The 27,987-nt window shown below is 35.4% G+C and overlaps 1 protein-coding gene across 3 annotated transcripts in view; it reads left to right on the forward strand.

The window, feature by feature from the left end:
* HMCN1 (hemicentin 1) overlaps positions 1-27,987 on the forward strand; it is a 455,928-nt gene that overhangs the window by 166,834 nt on the left and 261,107 nt on the right. For all 3 annotated transcript variants that reach the window (XM_017524525.2, XM_017524527.2, XM_017524530.2), the window contains exons 5-6: positions 14,748-14,919; positions 17,084-17,190. In XM_017524525.2, coding sequence (XP_017380014.1) covers positions 14,748-14,919; positions 17,084-17,190 — 279 coding nt within the window. The remainder of the gene's footprint in view (positions 1-14,747; positions 14,920-17,083; positions 17,191-27,987) is intronic.

Raw genomic sequence — 27,987 nt, forward strand, 5'->3', positions numbered from 1 at the left:
AGGTTTGTGGCGCTTTTTTTTGTTTTTTCCCCTGGAAACTACTGTCCTGGTTCTCTGCTCAGTCCCCTTTTTGAGCCGGCGTACGGGCGACTTCCCGTGGCTCCAATTGCCAGCCTAAAGGGCCCCCGGACCAGTGTATTTTGTACGGAGAACCGCGGCTCTGGGGCGCCGACAAAGCAGCCGTGCGGGGCAAGGCTGCGGCGCTGGCCGGCACAGCCGCGCTGGCCGAAACAGCCGCGCTGGCGACCGTGGAGCGCCTCTGCCCGGGAATTTTCTAGTCTGTGGGCAATAAAAACGCGGCGTCCACTCACCCTCTGCGCTTTCACTGGGAGCTGGGATCCTGAGCTGTTCCTAAACGGCCATCTTGGATCAATCCCCAGTTGTTTCCATTTATATTCCCTCCAGCCATGTATAAGAATCCTGGCTGTTCTACCTCTGCACCAACATTTGGTGTTTTCTGTCTTTTTCATTTTAGCCATTCTAGTACATGTGTATTTTATGATTATTTAATTTAATTTTTTGCATAGATTTTTAAAAGCTTCCAACAAAATTTTTGGATTTTCTTTGAGTACTATGTTGACAGTTACAGAAGATAAGCACTTTAGATTGAGCTATAGGATTCACATGAAAATAATTACTGAAGATATTATCATACTTATTTTTGTCTTTTTTCCTGACACTGTAGTTTGGGTAGTTTCTGGTAATATCTTTCTGTTGATATTTAATTACAATTACTTTTGGCTTTATGTAAATCAACTGACCATTTTATTTAGTCTCCAGAGTTATCTATTTGGCTCTCCTAACTTCTGAGTCACAGAATTAGTTATGCTAATTCTTGGGAGTTTGGGTGACTTAACATTATGTTGATTACTTCCTTAGATTAATATCATTTATTTTTTGTTTATACATATTTACAATTAATACTAGCATTGTTTACTGGAAAATAAAGTTAGAAATAAAACATGTAAGCCTCACTGATGCTGCAAGTATCTATTGTAAATATATGTTACAAGTAAAAGCCATGGTTTAAAATCTTCGCATTAAATCCCTAATGAATTAATAGTTTGTACTGATTTTTCGTATGTTCCAAGATATTTTATGGGTTTTGGGTATTAGATGATTATCCTATAATTCCACTTCTTTATTCTGTGATTGCTGAGAGCAATACTGTGGTCATTTTTCTTGGCAATATTCTTTCTTATTCAGGAATGTTCAGGCCAAGATATTTGGTCTCTTACTGAATCATAAAGCTGTATTTCTTAATTGTTCTAAAATTAAAGGTGCTGGCTTCAGTAAATTTAATTCCAGAAGTTTGTACAGAGTGTGTGGTGAATTACAATAATTAATTATGACTCAGAAATGAGAATGGTGTATTCCCTTCTGTTTGTCACAATATTTCATTTACAAAACAAGGCCTTAGAAAATCACCAAGGAATCAGTGCAATAGTTGTATGGAACCATGACAAATTTCCAGGTATGTCTTTTGTGATATGTAAACTCAAAGTGCTGAGTTCTACCAGGTAGTGATGGATTGCATGTTAAGATCCTCATACTGGATGAGCTTGTGTAAGACCTTTCTTAACATTGTCATTGGGTAAAGAATACATAGTGTTAGGATTTGCCTTTTTCCTTAGTAAGCTAGACACCGATTAGTTCATAACTTATAAATTGCTATATTTGGTTTGTTCCCTAACTCCAACCTTAAGTATATTGTTATAATCTCATTTAATAATTTTAAAATATGCTTCAGGACATGAGCTCTTTTTAATGTTTTTTTTTTTTTTTTGCATTTCCAGATGTCTATTAGATGGGTGAGTACATAGTATTAATAAATATGTGTTGAAATAAGAAGGATAAACATTATAAGTATAGTGTAATAAACCTGTGTGTAAGAACACACAAAAACACCACATGCACACCCATATATGTATGGAAAGAAAGATCAAAATATTGAAGATAATTATTTGCAGGTAGTACAATAATGTGTTATGTTTTTCTATGATTATTTTACATTGCACTTATTACAGTTATAAATTAAGTACAAAATTTGAAAATAAAAATGTAAGATAAAATAATGTATTTAATTTGTGCTAAGCACAGAACAACCCTTGGAACTGATGCCTCAAAACTTTGATCAAGCTGAATCTCAGTGTTAGACAACCAATACAGGAACTGGGATTCTCCTAATTGTTCTAATACATAGATGGGTCTAATTGTCATGAACAGAATAGTTTTGCAAACCCCTGTTGTGAAGGAATCCAAAATGAATGAGCTTACCTATTATTTGATTTGTAGGTATACTATAACTTAAGAGTTTTCTTCTCATTAGTTTTTTTTTTTTTTTTTAAATCGTCATCCATAATCAGTATAACATTTTGTCTGTAGAAAATTTCAAATATACAGTGATGATGTTTTAATTTTCCCTTTTTGTTTTGATTGACAAAGTGTTGACTTTTTAAGGTGATGCCTCTAGAACCAACTTTTCTTTTGTAATTTGGGTCATAGTTAAATGGCATCATCGTTTCTTTTGCTTCTCAAGCTAGGAAGCTGAGTCATTCTAGACTTTTTCTTCTTATTTTTATGTCTCAGCTTAAATTGCTACCTTGGGGACATTGAATCCAAGATATCTTTGGAATCTATTTTCTCTTGTTCATTTCCACTGTAATTGTTTCTTTACTAGTTTTCTTTATTTTTTGTATATTCTAACTGCCACATTATTGGTCATTTATTTTTTGCCTGTTCTAACTGCCACATTACTGATCATTCTGCTTCCAGCCTTTCCCTCCCAATCCCTCCACCACATTCTTCCAGTATGATCCTTCTGAAATATAAACTTGATGTGACATCCTGTTTCTGAACTTCGGTGACTTCTATAGATCTTCAGGGTAAGGTCTGCCACCTAGCACGGCATGTAAGGACTCCCACATACTTCCAAGTTCTTCCTACCCTCATCACTTACCACCGTACACACTCTAGTATCTTTTCTGTATCATGACACACTCTAGTATCTTTTCTGATATGGCTTATTATATCACCTTCGAACATGTTATTTCTTCTGTCCCAGATGTTCTCCCTCTGCTCATCCGTTTGGGTCCTCCTCATTCTTCAGTGTTCAATCTCAAGTATGCCTGGTCTTCTTTCCAGATAAAAACAAACCAGATTTGACCATCTTCTTTGCCTTTATACCTGACATACATTTTCTATTATTTACTTACATGTCTTCCCCACCAGACTATAAACCCCTAAAAGAGTTTAGCCACTCCTGACCCTTGAAGGATGTTCTCTCTCCTATTGTTAGCTAGCTCTTAAGAGATAAGATCTCCCTCTGCTCCCCTCCAGACTGACTGTATCCCTTTACTTTTCCTCCTTATGCATATTCAAGATTGCAGGAGACTAATTACTTATCCACCCCACCCACTCTTCCAGCTGATCCTATAAAATGGAGGAAATGAGCAGAATTCTTTCCATAAGGATCATGATAGTATTAATGGCAAAACTGAATTGCAAACCAGAAAGGACCTTCTGTCTCACACCATATTTCATATTCACCCAACAACACTCAGATGTAAGCACTGAAGCTGGAAAGTGGTGGATCTCCCCCTTTAAAGGGGGCTTTCACCTAAGGGTGTAATACAGGGAACAGGACATGGATGGGACTGAGATGCTAAAAGTTAATTAGGTCCTACTGAGAGACAGAGACAAAAATCACTGTAAGCAGTGACTCTTCTCCTGGTTAATCTGGGGCAATAGATTCACTAAGGTTAGTCACTTTACTACCCACAAAGAGGAACAAGTCAGGAAGCTGAAAGAGGGACCTGAACTGTTCACTCCATCACTTCCAGAATCGTCGGGGATCAGAATCCTGTCTACTGTCTGAAAAAGAATGAAGGCTTGGAAATTTGTTAAGAGCGAAAGTAACAATGTTGATTAGATTATAAGGAGACTTTTATTTTAACTAGAAAGATAGCATTTAATAGAAGTACCACATACATTAAGGGAGATGGGTCCTAGCTTGTAGGGGTCTTGGGAGACAGTCAGGGTCTCAATGAATCCGGGTCCTAATCCACAGAATGTTTTTGTAGATCCTACATCCAAGCAACAAGTCATAGATTTCAGCTCAGGAAGGATTTCAGAAGCAAGTGTTCTGATGACAAGATGGTCCACAGAGCCTGCTCTGGAGAGGCCTACATAGTTCCTTTTAGATATTTTGTAGAACCTAATGGCTGTTACTTTAAATGACCCTTGTTCATTTAGTCAACATTTATCTGAGAATGTGATTGCATCTACAGCTGCTGAAAAGCAAAGAAGATACTGAAACTCACTACTGACTGGTCTTTAGACAGCTAAAACAATATCTGACATTGATGGTTGCCATTTGATTGGTGTGGTAGATGGGTTGCAATTAATGTGTCTTCCAAAGAATGGAAGTGGATGTGGGTTTAGAATGAAGGCAAGAGAACTTAAGCCTCAGCACCCTTCTTTTGTGTGGACCCCTTCCAAGGCTCTAAAACATGTAATAAAATGTGTTCACAGAGTTAGAAATTAAGGGGAAATTTTGCAGAAGTAACATATTTAGGCTGTAATAAGACTATTTTCTCCTTCAACTTCAACTTCTTCCCTGGTACATGTCTCTTAATGTCCAGTGACACGGGGGAGATCTTGACTATTTTTTTGGATCCAAATTTCTATCAATACTACAAACACAAGTATAGCTATATATGAAGTTGAAAGTTTTAAAGCTTCCTGGATAAGAATAAAAATTATCTATTACTACTGTAGAAAATGTTACAATTTTTTGTCATAGTAATATATATTCAGAGATTATGTAGCCAAAAATACAGTGAAAAAATGCCATAGACTTGTCAGATGTTAACAAAATTGTTCTTAATTTCTAGATTTTGTAAGATTTGAAGTATTTATCAGCTTTTAACAATTTGAAATTTATGAAACTATTTTCTCCCTTGAGCTAACTCTTTTTGTACTTACTTTTATATTTATAATTTCTTAAGGACTCCCTAGTTATGTAAACTTGAGGCCCACAAACCCAGATTTGTCACTGAGTACAAGGCATTTTGGAGAACATTTAAGTTCTGTTATCTTTTTCTCAGACCTCTCTCTGTCGCCCTCCATTTGGAGATACAGAGTTCGGTCCCCCTGTTCACAAACACCGTTTGCCTGTGGTAAAACAGAGAGGAGATGTCATCCTGGTTTCTGGTGGCAAATCCCAAATGAATGTGTGTTCTAATTTGGCATTGTAAGTTACTATAGGCAGGGAACATACTTTGTCACCTTTGTGTATCTAGCACAGAGCCCACTACCCCTTTTCAGGGCATACATCTGTTTCACTCTTCAGTTGTTAATAATTGTGATAATTAGTTTTAAAATAAATAGAAGCAGGATTTATTTCAAAGACCCTAACAGGCCTATGGGTTTTATGCTTTTTCTCTTCTTTTTTTCTTCCTCTGCTCCTCAACATGTTGAAACTGCCCTCTTGCCTCTGTTTCTTCTTTACTTTTCAAACTCTCCATTTTTCAGGCATCTAGATTACCTTTTGGTATGCTGATGACTCTGACGTTCGCTGATTTAATCCATTGCTTTCATTTACTTCCAAAATTTGGATTCTTGCTTTACTTGTTCTTTTCCCATATGATTTCTAAGATTTGCGCAGTTGTTTCCAACTACCATCTCTGGAGTGATGATTTAGTTGTGAGAGTGAATAAAATTTTGCTGTAATATATTAAAGATGTCTGGCAACTGCTGAATATCCACCTATATTATTGCTAACATTACAGTAAAATCCAGGTTGTTATATAAATTGAAATATCCTTTATAAAGATTAGAGGGGATCTGGAAAGAGTTAGTGAGATTTTTGTGCATGGTGCCAGATTTTAAAGGCCATATAATGTTGTATTTTTACCATCTCTATAAAGTATTTCCCAATAATTTTAGTCAACAGTGATGGTTCATCTTTTTGACTGCCTGAAACATATATTGCCACTAGCATTTATGCCCATGGAACATCTGAAATGATTGGACCTTTGAAATCCTCCAATTTATCTGCATATCCAATGCACTTTATATGCTCTATTATGTGACATTTGAATGTATACTTCCTAAAACTCCTTGGCTTTGAAGAGATTATTAGTTATTAGGAGGCTATTTGGCAATACAGATAATATGATGAGATCTTGAGAACTTCACCTTAGAATCGACATTATCAGAGTAGGGATATACAAAAGTCAATAGGGCTGAGAGGCCCAGAAATTGATGAAACTTGCCTAAAACTTGATTGAATACATTAAAATATCTAAAGAGTATGTCAGTCAGAATTAGTGCACATCAACAGAAAGCATAGGAACAGTTAAGTCATGAAGGTAAATGTTGGTAGTTCCCATCCAAGTTCCGTCTCAAAGTGAGAGAGCCAGGACTTGTGTTAGGAAATTAATCAAGCAAATTCTGTTAAATGTTTAATGCATCTAAATCACTTCATCTGTGTTATTTCTAAACTTAACAATCACATGACAGGACAATAGATTTATATTCTAAATGGAGGTTGCATCTTAAGCCAAGACATAATTTGGTAATTGCATGGTCAAAATGATACTCGAAATCTGTTGAATCATCCTTAAATTATTATGACCTAGGCCCTTAGCAGCTCAAAATCTAATAATGTATTTGTTTCCTTCTCTTCCCACTTCCTCTTTCTTCTTCCCTTTTTATTTCCTTCTTTTTCTTTCTTTTTCTGGGCCAGTTGGAATCTAAGTTTCTTTCAAATGTAGAAATGAGGGGTAATGGACATACAAAGAAATTCACCCATGTTAATGATGTTACAATGGTTAAGAGAATAGAGTTTAGAGCCCTATGCCTTTTTTTTTTTTAAGTCTTATACTTACTAGAAACTTGTAATTTACTGAAAAAGTAAATATGAATATTTATAGAAGACAGAAAAAAATGAATGAGGTAAAATTTGTAGCATTTTTAGCATGGAGCTTAGCATGTAAGTGCTATTTAAATGGTAGCCATCAAAACAATCATTCAGTTATGCTTTAACTTCCAGAATAACTTTGCCTTCAGAAGCCAATGGGATAGTCAATGATTCTTCCTCACTGACATTAAAAGCCTTTTAGGTACAATGTGTATGTATCTGTACCAAAAAATAAGTTCTCTCTCCAAAGTGGATCTAATCCCAGTTGAAATTAAGTGTCTAAACCTAAGATCCAGATCCTAGACCTGACTAAATTCTTCTTTGGAATGAGGTCTATATTTTGAAGTCTTTTGGGAAGGATTTTTCTAACCTTTATGTGTGGTAAAAGGGACTAATAGAATTTCTACAAGTCATGTATAAACCAGACAGTCTTGTATTTTAGTGTCCTTCCAGTATATGTTGGGGGTGAGAAGAGCAGATTAGAACATACAAAAATCTGCTTTTCTTAGTAACTGTAAATTAAAAATTATTTCAGTACTCCACAATACTTTAGCTCATAGTTTCTTCTTTTAATTCTTTATTTATTAACAATACAAACACTTGGAAGGAGCATATATCAATTTATGAATTGAGGAATCCTTTGCAGTGTGAATTATTTCACACTATAATTTATCTATTTTAAATAAGATGGTCAGATACTTTTTTATATAAAATTTTTTTGTTTAGTAATGTAAAGGATTCTTTTATGGAAGAGAGGATACCTCTGTAAAGTCATTTTCTAAACTTCCCTTTCATCTCCCTATGGAAATCTGGCCAAACTATGACATTTCCTCCCATGTACTATATCTATATATCGCTATATATAATATATATATGATTTTGCATATGATTTAACAAATTTAATAGATGACCCTGAAGCCATTCATGGAGTCCAGGTTAGTCATTTCAAATATGTGTGCAATAGTGTTTTATGTAACTACTGTATCTGCATGCGTTATTAAATGTGTGAGTGTGTATGCCTATATGGATAGGTAAACAAATAAAGGGTATGAATGAGGAGAAAAAGTCAGGGCGAGGAACCTGTAATATCAATAATGCTTACGTGCCTTCCTAACTAGGGGTTGTTTTTGTTACTTGTAGAGAGCCTAAGTATGGTTTGAAGTTTGTTCTGCGTTCAGGGTAGCCAGACATAAGGCCATAACTAGCATGTGTGAGTTTGTATATACATATGTCTACATATATGTATGTATGCATATGAATATATGTATCTATGTGTTTTTAGAACTTCTTTTTCCTTTAAAACTAGAAAGAGTTTCAGTGGGACAACTAAACTCACTGAGATTTGGCCATTCTAAAATAGACAGGTATTTAGTAGAAGAAAAAACTGAAATAAGCAAGCAAAAACCCAAGCAAACGAAGATTCAATGAGAGACATGAATGATAAAAGTTAATTTTCTATATTTGTATTCTTTTAAATAAAGCATATTTTTCTGGCAAGCTAAATTTCCTCTCTTGTTTGTAACACATTGAAATTATGACACAAGAATTTTATGAAGATAAATTAATGCAATATACCTTGACACTTTAAAATAACTAGCAGGAATGATTTCACCATTCAGAAATGCTAACGTGTGCTTTTATTTTTTCAGCTGTTGTGCATTATAAAACTTTCATCATATAGAAGGTGTGGAAGTTTTTACACAAGTTTTGGGTGCTCATTGAGTTGAAATTGAGAGTTACATCCCCTCTAGAGTTTCCACTGAGTCCAGATTTTCTAATGCCATTCCAATTTCTAAGCTCCTCCAACCCATATTCGCTATATAAACTGAGTAAAATTTTAGTTCCAGCAAAAGTCTTTTTAAAAAAACTTATAAATTATTTCTTATTTTGCCTACCTTTAGCGTGAGCATTTATGGGCTATACAAAACATCACCAGCGACACGTGTTTATGAGCACTTACTATTGTTAAAACTCACTGTAGAATTTTCCAAGTTAAATAGGCACACAACACCCAAAGAGTAATATAAATCGATATTATCAGGGGAAAACCCTCTCAAACAGTCTCAAGTGGTAATATTTCTGGGTGGATTTGCTAAATCTACAAACCGTGACACTGGATTTGTCAGTCTCTGAGTGGATCCATGCTCAGGAATAGACTTGAACTAACCAAACTCAGAGGAGTGCTGTATAAAATCTGAATGCCAGCTCATTTATCTACCATGAGAAGTCTAATTGCTTGCAAGTCAAGGACACTTGTGTTGGCACAAGTGATGCATTTGCTGTCTATAGGCACATGTACAAATTGCAGATCATCACCTGAAATTTACCTACCATTGAAACAAGGGGACTCTTGCTCCCATGCTCTCTTCTGAGCCATTATAAATTGATGTTTACATTTATTTTCACCGGATAATGTATGTCTTCCTTTGTCTAAGTTCTTGTGGATGTGGTCTGCAAGGGGATTCATGGCTTTAAATTCCATTAGATCACTGACCTGGATCTCTCAAATGGGCGTCATATTTAGATCTCTGATTTCTTCCTTTTTATTCCCACCTAGATGCTCAATAAATGCATAGTGACTTCTAAGCAAAATTGGAAGCATGGGCTCTATGCTGTACTGCAGGATAGGAATGAATTTGAACCCAGAGAGATAGCTCTACTGGTTGTCCAGAGGGGTATCTCTCTTATTATTTCAGATTCCTCTTGAAAACTGTCATTTTTTTCCTAATGCTACCTCAGAAAATGGAATGTAAGAGACAAGATTATGGGACCAACAGGCCAGTGCTGCCTTCTTGCTAGTTGTGTGCCTTATCAACTTTGACATGTATTACTCATTTTTATTCATCTGTAAAATGGAAATAATTGTAACTATGTACCTACGCAAATGGCAGTTGCAAAGATCAATGAAAGGCTTTTAAAAGTATCTAACATGTAATAATCACTACTGTGTGCTTACTGGTGTTAGTGTTAATTTTACACAAGTCTTTTTTTTCAAGAGTGTATTTTATAATTCTTTTTTTTAATTGCACTTTAGGTTCTGGGGTACATGTGCAGATCATGCAGGATTGTGGCATAGGTACCTACATGGCAAGTTGGTTTGCTGCTTCCATCCCACCCCCGTCACCTATATCTGGCATTTCTCCCCATGTTATCCCTCCCGACCTCCCCACCCCCTGCTGTCCCTAGCCCCTCTCCCCAACAGACCCCAGTGTGTGACGCTCCCTGATCTGTGTCCATGTGTTCTCATTGTTCAACACCTGCCTATGTGTGAAAACATGCGTACTCAACTTTTTTTTTCTAGAGTAGGCTTCACTTGTCAGGTGGATGCATTTACACTTAATCAACTTTCTACCATCACTGGGCTTGAAAAATCTCTATACAGTGTTACTGAGAAAAATGCATGTGTTTTTGCATTTCTTAAAAACCCCAGGTTTAATTCTGGGAAATTTTCCTTTGAATTTAAAAATCCTAAGCTAACCAACTAAATAAAATAAAAAAGTAAATACAACCTGATGCTTACATTTAAAACCATGCATACAAGTTTGAACTCTATTCGGTTTCAATGCAGAAAATTCAGTGCTGAGAAAGGACTGTCACAAATGCACACAGGGCCAGAAAACTACCTTTTAGCACACATTTAACTCCAAGTAAAGACCTGACATAAAATTCTTTCCTCCCTCCCATTTTCTCTCTCTCTTTTCCTTTTCTTTGTTCTTTTGTCTCTCCCTCCCACACATATTTAATTAGGAATCTGCTATATTTCATATACTATATTAAGTTCATGGACTATAGTAGTGAACAAATCAGCCGTGGTCTCTGCCCTCATGGAACTTATAATTTAGAAGGAAAGATTGATAATAAATAACAACAGGAAACACCAAAATGCAAATAAATGCATAATTCCAAACAGTACTGAGCACCTCACCATACCTCCCCTTTCTTGCCAAGAAGACAAAGGATGTCCTGAGGAAATTCATTTGGATGTGATACATTACGTAAGAAATGCTCTTCCAAACAAAGCTATTTTTCAAGTTCTGTTCATGAATATGTATGTAAAAATTAACTTCTATTCCTACTTAATACTATTGTTTTATCATTCATAATAATGTGTGCTGCTTTTATGCTTTAAAACTATTGTCGTATCTTATTTTAGAGTTGAGTAGATAGATGGACTATTTTTAAGTATTGGTTATTTCATGAGCTGCAAGATCTTTAAACTATGAGAGTACACAAGGAACTTATGTAAAAATATAACTATTGAGCCAGAATCCATTTTGTTAGATGTTTTAAAGGTATAAAAACTCTCAAATATCAGTTTCCTCATCTATCAAATTAAGGAGGTGGATTAGATGGTCTCAGAGGCCCTCCGTAGATATAAACTGTTATAAATTGTCAGAGAACCATTTTTACATTAAAACTTTTAATGTTCTGTATGAACAGTTGTCTAGGGGTTTAAAAAAGCTTTTGTGTTGATAAAAATGCATAATTCTTAGGCTCTCACATTATTCTAGTTTTCTTCCTTTTTCTTTATAATAGAAGATCATTTCTAATTTCATGAGAACATTTCTCATCGTTAGACAATTAGAGATTTTTAATTTTCTTTTTTCTGGCACCCTGAGAGGCCAGAAACCTCACTTATGGTACATTTTGTAGCTTGCAGTGATCTGCTTTTATTCGCATATTGGTAGTATCTGTATTTTCTAATAAAATGGGTTACATCTGTTTTCAATTTGATTTTTCTTATAAGTGGATGAAAAAAGTGATTTGAGAATCCTGACAGAAGTCTGCACTGTGTCTTTCCCAACATGTAATGTTATGATACATGGTAATCCCTTTGTGAAAGCCTCATAAATGGTGATGAATTGGAAGCAGTATTAAGAGTAAACCAAAGCCTGCTGATATTCCGTACCATTTGAACACACTTGCCTCACAAAAATGCAACCAGATTAGGAAGGCTTCCATTTTCCTATGAATACTTAAGACTTGGGGATTTTCATGTGTAGCTAACAGACAACAAGATAGATTTCCAGCAATATATCATAACCTCTCTGCATTGGGCTTAAAGGAAAGATATATTTTTGGAGCCACCCAGACATAGACTATAAATTTAATGAAGGATGTATGTAAAAAATGACTTCCATCTTTATTAATGCCATTTCATTTCATTATTAAACTTGAAATGTCTCATAATTCTTAGTGGTACTTGTTTTCTGATTTTTTTTTTTATTCCTTCTTTTCTATTGAGACTCGTTATCACCACATTATATGTCTTGTCCTTAAAACAGATGTTCTGTCAATTTGTTTAGTTTCTCTCCTTTGCCCTCTTCAGTCTCTGTATCAGACATTATACTCAATTGACTATCAGTTAAATAAATTTATCCAATGTTTTCTCAGGCCCAACAACAATCCTTTCTTTTTTTTTTTTTTTTTTTTTTTTTTTTTTTTTTTTTTTTTTTTTTTTTTTTTTTTTTTTTTTTTTTTTTTTTTTTTTTTTTAGTTAGACAGACCCTTACAGCCATATTTTATGTCAACATGTTGCTTATTAAAATATGTGTTCTATATAGGTCAATGTTAGTTACAGTCAGTCTGGTCTCTAGTCATATGAACAGATTTGATAAGCAGAGTGGTCCATATCCTTATCTTCAAGCATGATAGATCATTAAGAACTCATTTTTCAAAAATGGCATCTGCTTCTTTAAACAAATATGTTTTATTTCATGTGTAAAATTCCACATGCTTTGTAAGGTTAAATTTTGGAGAAATACATCATTTGATTTATGAGGTAATTAGTTGTATTAAATTTTGTTTTTCTGCTCAATCTATTGGTGATAACACTACAAATTTTTCTTTGTAAAATATCATTTCAGTGTGTTACTCCTCTGCTTGAAGCCCTCTAGTCATTTTCACTGGGATCTCTAGGATAAAATCCAAATCTCATAGTCTGACTTGATGACCATCCATTGTCTGGTCCTAACACAGGCTTCCAGCCTCATCTTCTGCTTCTTTTTCATCTGAACACTTCACTGCAGCCAGATGTGGTCACTCATGTTCCCAACATATTTGGGGTACTCCTGTCTCTGTCCTGGTGTTTTTGCTCAGATTCTCTCTTCTCTCTGGTATGAATTTGCATCTTTTTTTTTTTTTAATTTACATAAAACTTTTCTGTCTTTCATAGTTAGATTACTTTGCTTATGAAGCCATTGCTGAAACACTTTTTAGCCATGGCTAAAACAACCAGGGGAAAAGAAGGGAATTTAGTTGGGAAGAGAAAAAACTAAGATCTTGTAAGTATGTGTACTGTGAAAGTACTGTGATGTGGAATTACTGTGTGGAGGTACTGTGAGGAGATTTTACATGCATTATTTCAACAAGCATTTCTTGTATTATGAATTTCTTTCATTTAATAAGAACATCAGTGTCATTATGATCAATTTCATTGACATTAGTACCTATCCCACCTTTATCATGTGTAGAGCACAACACTTACTTTTGGACACACAAATAGGAGATATGATTTTCAATACTGGAGCAAGGACAGGAATTTTTATGAAAAATATATATAAGAAATGCAAAAACATTCAGTAAACCCGAGTTCTAATGGCTAAAAATGTGGTCATCAATCCTTAGTACCTGCAAAAGTATCTTGAACAATCAACATTTATTTTATGATAAATGTAATTGCTTCATATTGTTAATTATGTGATAATAAGTCTTGGATGCTTCCCTTATCCTTAGGGGGAAAGAAAAGGAAAAAAATAAAAGGATACTTTTCACAGAAAGTAAAAATGTTGCACAGTATTTATTGCTTGGTTACTTGAAATGTGACCACCTACACTAAAATTTCAAAAAATGTTTTTGTTTATCATTAATAGCTTGACTTTAGCTTAATATCCAGCTCTGGTTAGTGTCTTATGCCTAATTACAAAACAAAATTTTCATGGTGATATGCACTTTTAAAGGATACATAAACCAGGGAAAGATGAGGTGGATCAAAGGTTATCATGATTTAAAATTATAAGATCATTCAAGGAGTACCTGTCGAGATTACACCATTTGTCTAATGGGAAATTCTCTTTGCTACTGCAGAAACTTTCTATGGATTCAAAGTTTTTCTTGTTCACATTGAGGCATTAATACCTTTTTATAACCCAATTTCTTAATTTTTTAAGGAGTCTTTTTCAAGAATACACTACTTGTTATTAAATTCTAACCTGAAATATCTATTCTCTGTAATGTAATACGTTTCCCATTATATGGTTATTTATTCACTTTATTATAAAAATGACTATTTTGGTGACATTGCAATTATATTTCTATAATTAGTATGCTGTAATGTATTATAATATAGTATAATACAATAATTAATATGCCCAATTTACTGAAATTGGATTTGATAATTTGCTAGATGGATTTCTTTTACAAATTGCATCTGGGAGAAATAAAATCCAGAAAGAAAGAGTGGAGGAAAAAGGGATTATACATGTTGGCACTACTATGTTTTTAAATGAGTTCTTATCTCTTGAGACATAGCAAATTGTCAGTAGTATCTCTGCATGTTTCCCTTCACTGCTTATGTATACTGTAGTCTCATTATGAATATATTATTCCAAGATAGGTTGAAATTTGGACATGGGTTACCGGCATTTTGTTTTGAATCTACAGTAACCAGAGTTAGAGTTCTATCTTCAGTAATAACTGAAATAAATTTCACAGCAGTCCAGGATGTGCCAGAGTCATCTGATCACCCAAAGCACCTAAAAGAGCAATGGTATAAAACTGAATGTTTTTTGATATCACTTACACTTCTCTTTTTCTCCTACAGGTATTAAAATGGGTAGAAGAAGCAGTACAGGCCTCCAAAGTTCACCTCTTATCCACAGATCATTTGGAAAAGGCAGTAAATACTTGGAGAATTCCTTTCGATCCCAGCCTAAAAGAAGTCACTGTGTCACTGAGTGGCCCTTCTCCAGTGATTGAAATTCGCAATCCTTTAGGTGAGATCTATCAAACATCACATAATAAAATGCAGAATACATAGAGGGTAAAATAATTTTTGCACACTTGTTTGTGTCAAGTGAATGCTAACTTCAGGAATAAATTCAATAAATTCAGAAGTGGCTAAGGAAGGTATTTAAAAAACATAACAGTTTGAAAGTACTAAGTATTATTGAAATAACATGAGATTCAAAAAGGTAAAACTTCTTATATTTAAACAAGTCAGTTTTAGTAAATTAATTATAGTTAAACAATTCAAAAGAAAAATATTTAAATAAAACCTGAAACTATGTTTTCTTAATCTATATAAGAGCAAATATTTTACAGTAACTTATTCTGTCAAATTCAGTATTTTATACTATTTCTAAATGACTCACACCAAAAAATTCTTAAAATAACTGATTTTCCACTCTATCGTTTTCTTGATAAGTTTTAATTTTACAGAAGATATTTGTTAAAAACCAAATTTATATCTTAGTAAAAGGAACTTTTAATTCACTTTGCTTCCTTACTTAAGTATATTTTATAACCATATCATTTGTCTGGTACCATTGCTAGCTGATAATTACAATAAGATTAACATTGAATTGCAATCTAGTAAAGACAGAAATCTTTAATCTTTTCTTAACATTTCCATTTAGAAATATTTTTACTTAATAACATTTGCAAAATAGTTATATTTCCACTGTGGCTTTAGTTGCATGTTATTTTCTGTATAAATAGGGAAGGGGATAACTGATTTTCTTACTTTATTTGTCTTAGAAGAAAATAACTAATTCCCAAAAGAAAACAACCTATGAAATTGTTCTCAGAGGCCACAAACACGTTAAAATGTACAAGACAAGTACAGCCTCTTTCTCAAGTCTTCTACAAGTTTGACTTTATAAATGGATTTTCCTGTTGAAGTAGCATTCTACTGCAATAACATCCATGTTACCTAGGAAAGACTTGTGTTTTCCACTAACTGGAGACTTAGAGTACCTGTACCCATTGTATTATTATGTTTCTACTACTTTAAAAAGTCATGGGCATATAATGATTGTACAACTTTTGATTCAAATATAGGATGCTTATAACTTGTTGTTATTATTATTATTATTATTATTGAGACAGGGTCTCGCTCTGTTGCTCAGGCCGAAGTGCAATGGTGTAATCTTGGCTCACTGTAACCTCTGCCTCCCAGGTTGAAGTGATTCTCCTGCCTCAGCCTCCTGAGTAGTTGAGATTGCAGGCAGGCACCAGGACACCTGATAAATTTTTGTATTTTTAGTAGAGGTGGGGTTTCACCATATTGGTCAGACTGTTCTTGAACTCCTGACCTTGTGATCCTCCCACCTTCAAAGTGCTGAGATTATAGGCGTGAGCCACCACACCCGGGCTAACTTATTTCTTTATGTAACTGGAGCAGTACTCTATGGGAAAGTCAAGAGTGAAGTGAATAAACTGCGGCTTAATTTCAAATTTGCTTTTCCTGTTTTCTGCGTTCCAGCTATTAGACACTTTAGATAAATGTCAGGTCCGTAGGTGATGGTATCATGCTACTTCATCACACTGCCTCCTTTAATTATTCCTGTGACAGATAAACGCCCTCTCCTGTGCTTCATGGGAAACAGTTAAGGTTTTACACTTTGTGCAAAGATATGCCCGGGGCTCTCATGTTAGTAATACCTTGAGTGCTCTCCAGAACAACGTTTATTCTGGTTTGCTGGGTTTGCCATTTATTGAATCTAAATGTCTCTAGTGACTCCATGTAACTTTTGGTAGCCATAGTAATTATTATCTAGGTTGGCTTCAGAAATATGATTACAGTCTACTAATTGTTATTCTCATTTTGTGATCAAATTAGCATAACAAATAGTAATCCATTATTTCAGCTTCCAATGCCTGTAAACCCTAAAATTAGGTGTATTTTAGAAATAAATAACGTTTTGAACTATGGGTATAAGTGTCAATCAGGTCATATTACTGAAAACCAAATGCCTTTCATTTAGCCACAGAATAGAAAGTAAAGGCTCTTGGGTTAGTTTGCAGCACACTTGAGTAAAACATGTGCCTGACTTATTTGAAATTTGATCATGCTCTTAGTTTTATGTAGCGTTAAATTAGCTAATACACATAGCTGAGGGAAGGATTATGCTTGTTACGCTTATGTCTGTCTTTCAGGGAAGCTGATAAAAAAGGGATTTGGCCTGAATGAGCTATTAAATATCCATAATTCTGCCAAAGTAGTGAATGTGAAAGAGCCAGAGGCCGGAACGTGGACAGTGAAGGTAGTGTTATTTCACAAAGTTTGTTTATTATTGTATTTTGAAGTTGGCATGTTTCATGAAGTATGCATAATGGGTTTTTTAAACATATACTCTTGCTATCATGGAGAGTGCTTGTAACTAAAAGCAATATACATAGTGTGTTTGTAGAAGGTATCTTGATCACATGAATTGGGTAGTTTTAAGTTTGAGGACCATGAACATCATCATTGCCACATGATACACTTAAAATAGTTTTCCTGTCATCAAATCTGTGGATTTATTTTATTATCTACCTGGTGCTTACAAATTAATCGGAGATGGAGCCAACAGAGAATAATGGTTCGAGCCATAGGCTCTGTTGTGAAAATGCCTGGGTTTGAATCTTAACACCAACCCTTCACAGCTGTACTGCCTGGGGAACAGAAATTCTCTGCATGTGGCTTTTCTCCTCTCTCATGTGGGGATGGTAGTCACAGTCCTTTACTTTACAGAATTGGGCTGAGAATTAAATTAATATGATACACCTGAAATGGTATCATTTCTGTTTCAAAGCAAGCATTCAAGTGCTGTGTTGGTTTTTTTATTTGGTAGGTGTCTGTTCATTGTTTTCTTTAGCACAGTATGGTATTTGTATCCTAAACTTATCTTAAGTGGTATGTATTTCCTTTAAGAAAGCATTGTATTCTGGCAGTGTGAAGGAAAAATATATCCACTTAAAATTCAAGCTACCGTAAATCAGAGACCTAGTTCTGCTGCAGATGATGTGTGTGTCCCACTGTGGCGGATGCTCTGAGTGACTTGCCCATGTTTCTCAGGCTTTGCAGTGTGCTCTGGCCTACCTCGAAATCCAGTATATGCATTTCTGTGTCTTAAAGGTTTATTTCTAGAATATGAAAAGGTTCTGCTGAGGAATTAACACTCCTCAGGAGCAGCTTTTTAGCACCTGAAGGAATAAGCTCCAGGTTGTGGAAACAGGTTTAAAAACACACCCTTTATGGGCCTATTCCCATTCCTGTGTATCTCCCCTCTTCCTATTAGCATTCCTTCCATCTCTCAGATAAACAACTTGCTCTAGAATCTTTCTGGGAGAACTCAAATGAAGGTATCCTGTACATTGTTTTCTCTTTCATTGTTTCCCTATATAAAAATGGAATTAGTGGGATCATAATTTAAATTACAGAGTTGCTGTGAAAGTATGTGGAGCTAATACACTGTAGAAATTCGAGGAGCCATTTTTATGCCAGTTTTTTTAAAAGAATAGATCCATTAACACCCTCAGTTTAAAGAATGAATGTTTACATTGCAACTCCATTCAAATCCTAAGATACTAGTTTTTTATTCTCAGAACTCTAAGCTCTGCGGGAAAAATAGAAACTCTTGTATAGATTATTTCAAGATTGATAATATAAGGGTATAGGTGGAAAGGCCTATAAAAGAAAATCTGGTAGTTTCTTAATGACTGTATCGGAAATGGCCCTACCTGCCTGTTTTTTTCCCCATGCAATTCCTTGCACATAGTGCCTGATATTTATTGAGTGTCTTAGATTGACGATGAATTGTTTTGCTGCTACAATATTTTTTAAAATGTGGCCAAATTTATGGTTATTTTGACTAACTTGCCAAAAATATCACTAGTATTGAGTCTGACGTTTTGTGACCACAATAGGTAGGAATTACAATAAGCGTCGAGTCTCTTCATCCCTCAAATACTTTAATTTAAGCATGACTTAGCCAGCAGTGTCTTGAGCTAGCATGTCCACTGTGCTAATTTTTCCTTGCTTTGTGAATATTGACCTTAAGTAATCCATTATGGACTGTGAAATATGTGCACCTGAGGCCATTCTTCCATTTTAGTAGCAATTTATTGGGCAGTACTTGAACCTATTTCCAGGTGATTTGGATTGCTACCAGTGGCATTTCTTTTAGTAAAACTCTTGCCCAGAGGAGGGATATTGCATAATTGTTATTTTACCTTGTGCCTAGCACAACTATTCATTCAGTCATCCATTCAGTAAACATTTACTGACTGCTCTTGGCCATGATCTGTGGTACTTACTTAATAGACATTAAGTACATTTTAATTGATAATTAGAACAGAGAAGTGATGAGGATTAGTTTTTATGAGTGAGCAGAGCCTTTGATAAGGTGATGAGGTGATGAGAACTCTGTTTAGGCAAGTCTCTAAGCTGTCTCCTATAATTAAGGGAACAATAAAAAGACACAGTATCTATTATCATTTTATTTTAAATTTATATCTAGCCTTCACCAAAAGAGCCTCTAGCTCTGATTTACAACATTTCTAGTGTAGGATTAGTGGTAACAACAACTAAACAAAGAATAAGCATATTAATGAAACTTAAAATAACAAACTTCTTTTGCTTCTATATGAAATACCAAAAGAATGTATCAGGTTGATGCAAGGGAAACTGGACTGAATCAGCTCACATAAAATATTGCTGTTGACTTTGGATTTCCCTTTTGGATGTCTAATGAATGATAAATGTTTTACATGTGCACTTTCTCAAGAAGAGAAATGTCTGAGATTAGATAGTGTATCCCTGGTGCTATCTCCCATGCACTCGACTATCTGAAAAAGGCCTGCTCTATCATTAAAATGACTTACTGAATGTTTCACATAACAGTTTTTATCCCAAATATGGAGAACGATCTGTCTATTACTTGACCTTACCATGGTATTCAAGGACAACCCAACTGAGCCTCAAGCCAATCTTTCTAGTTATCGTCTATCACTTGTCTTTACATTCTTGTCAAATATGGTTTTGTACTCTCTCTCCCCCACCACATTCTCTTACCCTATGCTTTCTTTCAAGCTGTTCCTTCTCCTTATGCCTTTCCTTGCATTTTAACTTGTAAATATCCACAGAGTTCAGCTGAAATGACAAAAGTTTCATCAAACTGTCAGATTTTTTTTTGTTTTTTCTCTAAAAGGCTCTTTTCCCTCTGGCTTTCTGCGAAATTTTTCTGCACTTCCCTTTTGGATTAATTTCTCCATTATATCATTTTTGTTTCTGTACCTGTTCTGTCTCTCTCTTTCTCTATAAAGCAGATTTTGCCACTAGTATATGCCACAATGCTTGAGAAAGAACTATATAAATATTTATGAATAAAAATTCATACATTTATTCCGAGCATACTCAGGGAAGTGGGCAGAAGAGCTGGTTTACTTGGCCTATAGTGGAGGTGCTAGCATGTAACACTAATGTGTTTATGATTTAAAATGCTAAGAGAGTGGAAGTTTCTTTTCTTTTGTATTTTTTTTTTCTGGTAAGTACTTTACTGTTCCATCTTAGGGCACTTTTACTAAGCAGAAATAATGAGTCAACTCATTTGTATAATTCACATAAATACTCTAATTTAGGTTGCCTCTGATGCAGGTAAAACATGTTAAAAAGAAGTAACTGGAAAGAACGTAAAGTTTTATTAAAAACAGAACAGAAGATTGTTTTATGCTCCTAAATTTCCATTTGTAGGAGAGCTACAGCTCATGGATCTTATTTCTGAGAAGCAATGTGATTTTTCCATTCAGCAGCTGTATGTAGAGTATTTGAATGCAACCACAGAAAATCTTGAGCCAAATTTTGTCCTCTGCTTTTTAAGGGAAACTCCTTGCAAAAACCTTAAGTGATTGTCAGCACCCAATGGGTTTAGGTGGTACAAATGTTTCTATTAGTCTAGGATTATCAGTGTGATCATTTAATTTAACCTATCTCCTGGGATATGTTTCTACTAAGTACGTTCGGATAAACTGTCTTTAGATAATCTCCCAAGTACAGAAGAGTGTGTACCCAACCACATGATTATACTGAGGTTCTGAGACTAGTAGAAATATTTTGGTTTTGGATAGTTATGTTGGTATCCAGAGCCTACTAATGCATTTTCTATGGGGTAAGGATATTTTAGAAATCATACTCAAGTGACATAAGCTTGTTTAGTAATCATAATTAAATCAACCTCAAGTCTAAAAGGATCATACATGAAGATTATTATGCTGGCCTCCTATTAGTCTTGCCTGCTGACTCTTATGAATAAGCCTGTATGCTACACCAAGTGTGTTAAGTAAATAGATTAGGTGTAGCGTTAATGTTTTGGGTCAGTGTAGTTTTTTATAGTAGATTTTTCCTGAAAAATGTCCCAGCTTTTTTGCCTGTAAATATCAGACTGTCAACCAAATAGAATGCTCCCTTTATAAAAAAGATATGTGTACATTGAGGTACACATATACTTGGGTATATATAAATTGATATGTATATGTATGTATGTGTGCGTGTGTGTGTGTGTGTGTGTATTTAAGTAGAATGTATGTTTTAGATGCATTTCCTTGTCACCCATTTCTCCAAATGCATAATACGCAACAAAATAATGGTAGTTAAATCTAGCTGGCAAGGTTATATCTTTGACATAATGCCTAGCTCACAGTAGGTCCTGTTTTCGATATTTTATTGAAACCATCATATTACTTTGTAAATAATTTAAAACTTAAGAGCAAATACTTTGAAAAGAGGTGGATATCTACTTGAATTCAAGATTCATTACTTAATGTCTTTTTGTTCTTGGAGAAATTACTTAACCTCTCTAAGTCTGAGGAAAGTGGGGGGAAATAATGGCTACTCAATCCTGTCATGGTCAAGTGAGATATTGGTGAGGTGCTTCAGCAGTTTCTGCCACATGGATTAGTTGTTGCTAATAATGTTGACACATGAACCTTGACATAGGTTGATTAGTTGTTATTCTCTTGAATATATGTAAAAATGCAAGTGTATATGCATAAAAAGAAAGTAAAAATTGCATTTTTACTTTTAATGCATATACACTTGCATTTTTCTTTTGTGTGTGTGTGTTTGTCTTACTTTGGACACATTTGCTATTTTATAAAGCTTTGAAATTCTGTTGGAGAGAGAAAAACCTTCACTATCAATCAAATTTTAATTCAATTTATAAAAGGTAAGGTTTCACATTTAGTGCTAGGAGGAATTCTCACTGGCTCAGTACAAGAAAGTTAATTCCTCACTAATTTTCTTGTCCCATGGGGTCTGGCAGAGTATTCTGCTTTACAGTCACTCAAGAACCCAAGCTGATGGAGGCTCTACCTAATTTAGAGCATGCAGCATCTTCAGTTACTTTAGTGAGGAAAAAACCTGGAGAATATGCATTGAATAAATTTAAAAAAAAAGAAATTTGTGTTACCTCTGTCTCATCCCAGAAGCGACACATTTCACTCCCTTTATAACCCAGTAACCAAACCATTATTGTGGCCTAATGGTACACTGGAGCTGGGTCACAACGACTCGTGGAAAGTCAATTATACATTTCTCTTCCCTGCTCTGTGTTCAGTGACATCACGTTGGGAGCTAGCAGTCAGCTGTGATGGGAATATTTACAGCACAGAAATTGAATAATGCCAAAAATTAGGGGTTTTTTTTTGTTAGAGAAGAATTTATTAACACCCCACTGACACGACTCTTCCTAACTAAAGGGATACTCAGAAACGTATAATGACAAAGAAATAGCTGGAGAATGTTATTGTTTTCTGTTTCATGGGGTCCAAATCTACTCAGAAATTATGTTATTCTAAAATACCATGCATAGACTTAGGTACCTTAGAAAGACATTGAACTTGGAATAATTGCCATTTAAGTTGCTGTCTAAACCTAGATAAATATCATTTTTTTGAGCATCTGTTTCTTTGCTGTGCCATAAAATTATCTTTGGATATAGTAGGGTTTTAAGAGATAACATGTGAACATACTTAACATAATGCATCTAGAAACATTTGGTGAATTCCTGATGAGTATGGCATTAGCTGGTCTGAGGAAAATCTCAGGAAAAACATCAATACTAGGCGTGTGGATGTCTTTAACGTCATTTATTAAACCTACAAAATCATGTGCCTCCTGACTGGCATTCTGTGGGTGATGAATATGAAATAGTTACTTCCTTGAAGGGACTTTCAGTGTAGGCAGGCATTTAATAGGCCTTTGCCTTTAAACTAAGAAGTAAAGGCAGAGCTGGCCAGGAAGATCTGAGCAGCAATCTCAGGGGAGCAAGTCGTTTTCCCTGGAGCTCTCCATGGTGCTTGTTCCATTGTCCTTCAGCCTGTCTTGCTCCTTCAGTCCAGCTAGTCTCACTCCAATTCAGAAACCTAGACTCCAGTTCACTCTGCTCTTTCTTTTCCCTTACTATGTTATAGACCAAGGCTATCTATTTACAACTTTCGGAGGCTGGTATATATCTCTGTGTTAGTAAGGGTTCTCCAGAGGGACAGAAGTAATAGGATATACGCATATATGAAAGGGAGTTTATTAGGGAAAATTGGCTCACTCAGTCTCAAGTCAAAGTCCTGCAATAGGCCATCTGCAAGCTGGGGAAGAAAGAAGCCAGTAGTGACTCAGTCCAAGTCCCAAAACCTCAAAAGCAGAGCAGCTAAGAGTGAAGACTTGAGTCTGTGGTCAAAGGCCTGAGGGCCCCTACCAAACCCCTGGTTTAAGTCCAAGAGTCCAAAGGCCAAAGAACCTGGAGTCTGATGTCCAAGGGCAGGAGGAGTGGAGGGAAGCATCCAGCATGGGAGAATGATGAAAGCCAGAAGATTCAGCAAGTCAGCTTATCCCACCTTCTTCCACCTGCTTTGTTCTAGCTGTGCTGGCAGCTGACCGGATAGTGCCCACCCACATTGAGGGTGAGCCTTCCTCCCCCAGTCCACTGACTCAAATGTCAGTCTCCTTTGGCAACATCCTCACAGACACACCCAGAAACAATACTTTACCAGCTATTTAGGCATCCTTCAATCCAGTCAGGTTGATACCTAATATTAACTATCACATCTAGTATAACCTCATCTTTGCCAAACCGTGACCTTACCTCACATCTGTTCACACTGCAGCAGCTGTATATTCCTGACTCAGCCCCTACCCAACTTAATGAACATGATACTACTCATTCAGAGGGGTAATGTGGCTCATTGCGTACGTTTAGAAATTGTATGAATAAATTGACTTTGAAATACAACTCTTCCTAGCTCAGATAAATCCTGTTCACTGTCTAGTATCTAGAAAGTTTCTAGCTCTGAGCCTCAATGCTGCTGCTAGATTTCCCTCCTCTTCTCTACAGAAGCCATGAGGTTAGGGTAACTGTACAGGGGTAATACTTCAAGATATTCCATGGTGGAAAGGTGCTTTTTGGAGCCATATTCTAATTTTAATATAATTCACAGGTTGAATCTACATGATATAAAAGAACAAATAGAAAGCCATTAAGACAGTAATTTTGACCTCACTAATTTGATGACACACACACGTGTGCGTGTGCACACACACACATACACACACACACACATAATTTTATTGCATTTATAGATAATTTACTAAAATGGCTTACATAATTTGGAAGAGGAAGGAAGGGAAAGAAATATGGCTGGACCACCTCTTTGCTTGACTCAGTTATAGAATTAGCTGAATTTTCTTTGCCCCTCCAAGACCTTCATGTCATTTAGTTCTCCTTCAACCTCATCAGGTTCATAACTCATGAGAATCCGAAGTCTCCCAGGACTCCTGCAGTTTCTTAAAAGCTTTCTTGCTTATGGTCTCCTTGCCTTCTGATTATTTGTGTGTTGATTTTAACCTTTTGTACTTTGATGCAGGGCAAAACTCAGCCCCTTCAAAATATCACAAGAAATCTATCAATAGCAAGCGTTTTGTGAGTTTAGTAGACTTACCTGTAGATTTGGGAGCTATGTCGTAAAGCACCTTGTGCCCTCCTACTCTTTCCTTGGCCACGAACTCCTTGCTGCCCCATTACATTTCTCTGCTGCTTTCTTCTGGATAGTCCCAGGAGTTCCATATTACTCTCTTCCTATTGTGTAAATCAGTTCAGCATATTTCAATGTTTCTCAAACCAGCATAATTAAATTCATTAAGATCATCATGAGAAATGTATGGGGTAGCTGTAGAGTTTTGTTTCTGGAGCTTCACTGAGTTCAGACCCAAGCTTTGCCATCTGCTGTATCTGTTCACTTTGAGCAAGTCACCTAACCTCTCTGATCCATGAAGTGAAGATGATAAAACTCCCTCACAGGGACTTTTGTGAGGATTAAAAGTGAGAATTCATATAAAAAGTTAAGTTATATATATATATAGTGTATGGATTTATATACATATATTTATATATATTTTTATATAATTTATAAAATATATTTTATAAATATATATATTTAATATATATAAATTAAACCATATATATAAAAATTTATATATATATAACATATATATTATATATGTGTTATATATATGTTATATATATGTTATATATATTATATATATGTTATATATATAATTTATATATATTTAGTGTGTGCATTTTGTGCACGTTAATGCTTTTTTCTCTTCCCTCTTTCATGTATTGCTTGCTTTAACCCTCACTGTACATAAAACCTGCTTGTTTCTATTATGCTAATATTTTTTAAAGGGATCTTAAAGAAGAAAGAGATGAAAATAATAGCTTACTTTAATAGATATCAAACTGTTGGCACTTTCTCATGAAGAAATTTTAATGTGTTTAGTGATTCTAAAATACAGTATTTAATTCTAAAATAATTTTAGAATTATTTTAAGAAAATAATTAAATACTAATGAATGCATGAATTAACATCAGAAGTTATTTTAATACTAAATTATTTAAAAAACTTTAACCAAATTAGCTCAATTTTTTCCTTTTTATTGTATATTTAAGCCATAGTGTTAGTTTATTTGGGATGTTCTTTGTTCCCATTACCCTTAGCCCAGGGTTGAATTAATTACATATAAAAATGGACTCACTTGGAGATATCTTTTATTTATAAACCCTTTTAAATTCATTGCAGACATTCCTACTGTCTACAGTATAGTATAGACACATGAAATATATTTTGTTATTTAACTTATTCTTCATATTTTAGCATTGCTCAGAGAATAGTAAACCTGTATTCTTTTTTTTTTAATTTATTTTTTTGCATTTTAGGTTTTGGGGTACATGTGAAGAACATGCAAGATTGTTGCATAGGTACACACGTGGCAGTGTGATTTGCTGCCTTCCTCCCCATTGCCTATATCTGGCATTTCTCCCCATGCTATCTCTCCCCAACTCCCCACCCCACACTGTGTCCCTCCCCTATTTCCCCCCAACAGACCCAAGTGTGTAGTGCTCCCCTCCCTGTGTCCATGTGTTCTCATTGTTCAACACCCGCCTATGAGTGAGAACATGCGGTGTTTGATCTTCTGCTCTTGTGTCAGTTTGCTGAGAATGATCCTTTCCAGGTTCAACCATGTCCCTACAAAGGACACAAACTCATTGTTTTTGATGGCTGCATAATATTCCATGGTGTATATGTGCCACATTTTCGCTGTCCAGTCTATCATCAATGGGCATTTGGGTTGGTTCCAGGTCTTTGCTATTGTAAACAGTGCTGCAATGAACATTCGTGTGCGCGTAGCCTTATAATAGAACGATTTGTAATCCTTTGGATATATGCCCAGTAATGGGACTGCTGGGTCAAATGGAATTTCTATTTCTAGGTCCTTGAGGAATCGCCAAACTATCTTCCACAATGGTTGAACTAATTTACACTCCCACCAACAGTGTAAAAGTGTTCCTACTTCTCCACATCCTCTCCAGCATCTGTTGGCTCTAGATATCTTAATGATCGCCGTTCTAACTGGCGTGAGATGGTATCTCAGTGTAGTTTTGATTTGCATTTCTCTAATGACCAGTGATGATGAGCATTTTTTCATATGTTTGTTGGCCTCATGTATGTCTTCTTTTGTAAAGTATCTGTTCATATCCTTTGCCCACTTTTGAATGGGCTTATTTGTTTTTTTCTGGTAAATCTGTTTTAGTTCTTTGTAAATTCTGGATATCAGCCCTTCGTCAGGTAAACTGCAAAAATTTTTTCCCATTCTGTTGGTTGCCAATTCACTCTAATGACTGTTTCTTTTGCCATGCAAAAGCTGTGAAATTTGATTAGGTCCCATTTGTCTATTTTGGCTTTTGTTGCCAATGCTTTTGGTGTTTTGGCCATGAAGTCCTTGCCTACGCCTATGTCCTGAATGGTTTTACCTAGATTTTCTTCTAGAGGTGTTATGGTGTTAGGTCTTATGTTTAAGTCTTTAATCCATCTGGAGTTAATTTTAGTGTAAGGCGTCAGGAAGGAGTCCAGTTTCTGCTTTCTGCACATGGCTAGCCAGTTTTCCCAACACCATTTATTAAACAGGGAATCCTTTCCACATTGCTTGTTTTTGTCAGGTTTGTCAAAGATCGGATGGTTGTAGATGTGTTGTGTTGCCTCCGACACCTCTGTTCTGTTCCATTGGTCTATATCTCTGTTTTGGTACCAGTACCATGCTGTTTGGATTACTGTAGCCTTGTAGTATAGTTTGAAGTCCGGTAGTATGATGCCTCCCGCTTGGTTCTTTTTGCTTAGAATTGACTTGGCTATGCGGGCTCTCTTTTAGTTCCATATGAAGTTTAAGTTGTTTTTTTCCAGTTCTGTGAAGAAGGTCATTGGTAGCTTGATGGGGATAGTGTTGAATCAGTAAATTACTTTGGGCAGTATGGCCATTTTCACTATATTGATTCTTCCTAACCATGAACATGGAATGTTTCTCCATCTGTTTGTGTCCTCTCTTATTTCGTTGAGCAGTGACTTGTAGTTCTTCTTGAAGAGGTCCTTTACATTCCTTGTTAGCTGTATTCCTAGGTATTTTATTCTCTTTGTGGCAATTGTGAATGGCAGTTCGTTCTTGATTTGGCTCTCTTTAAGTCTGTTATTGG

Source organism: Cebus imitator, unplaced genomic scaffold (genome assembly GCF_001604975.1).
Source record: "Cebus imitator isolate Cc_AM_T3 unplaced genomic scaffold, Cebus_imitator-1.0 Scaffold33, whole genome shotgun sequence".
In the NCBI taxonomy this organism is placed as follows: Eukaryota; Metazoa; Chordata; class Mammalia; order Primates; family Cebidae; genus Cebus; species Cebus imitator.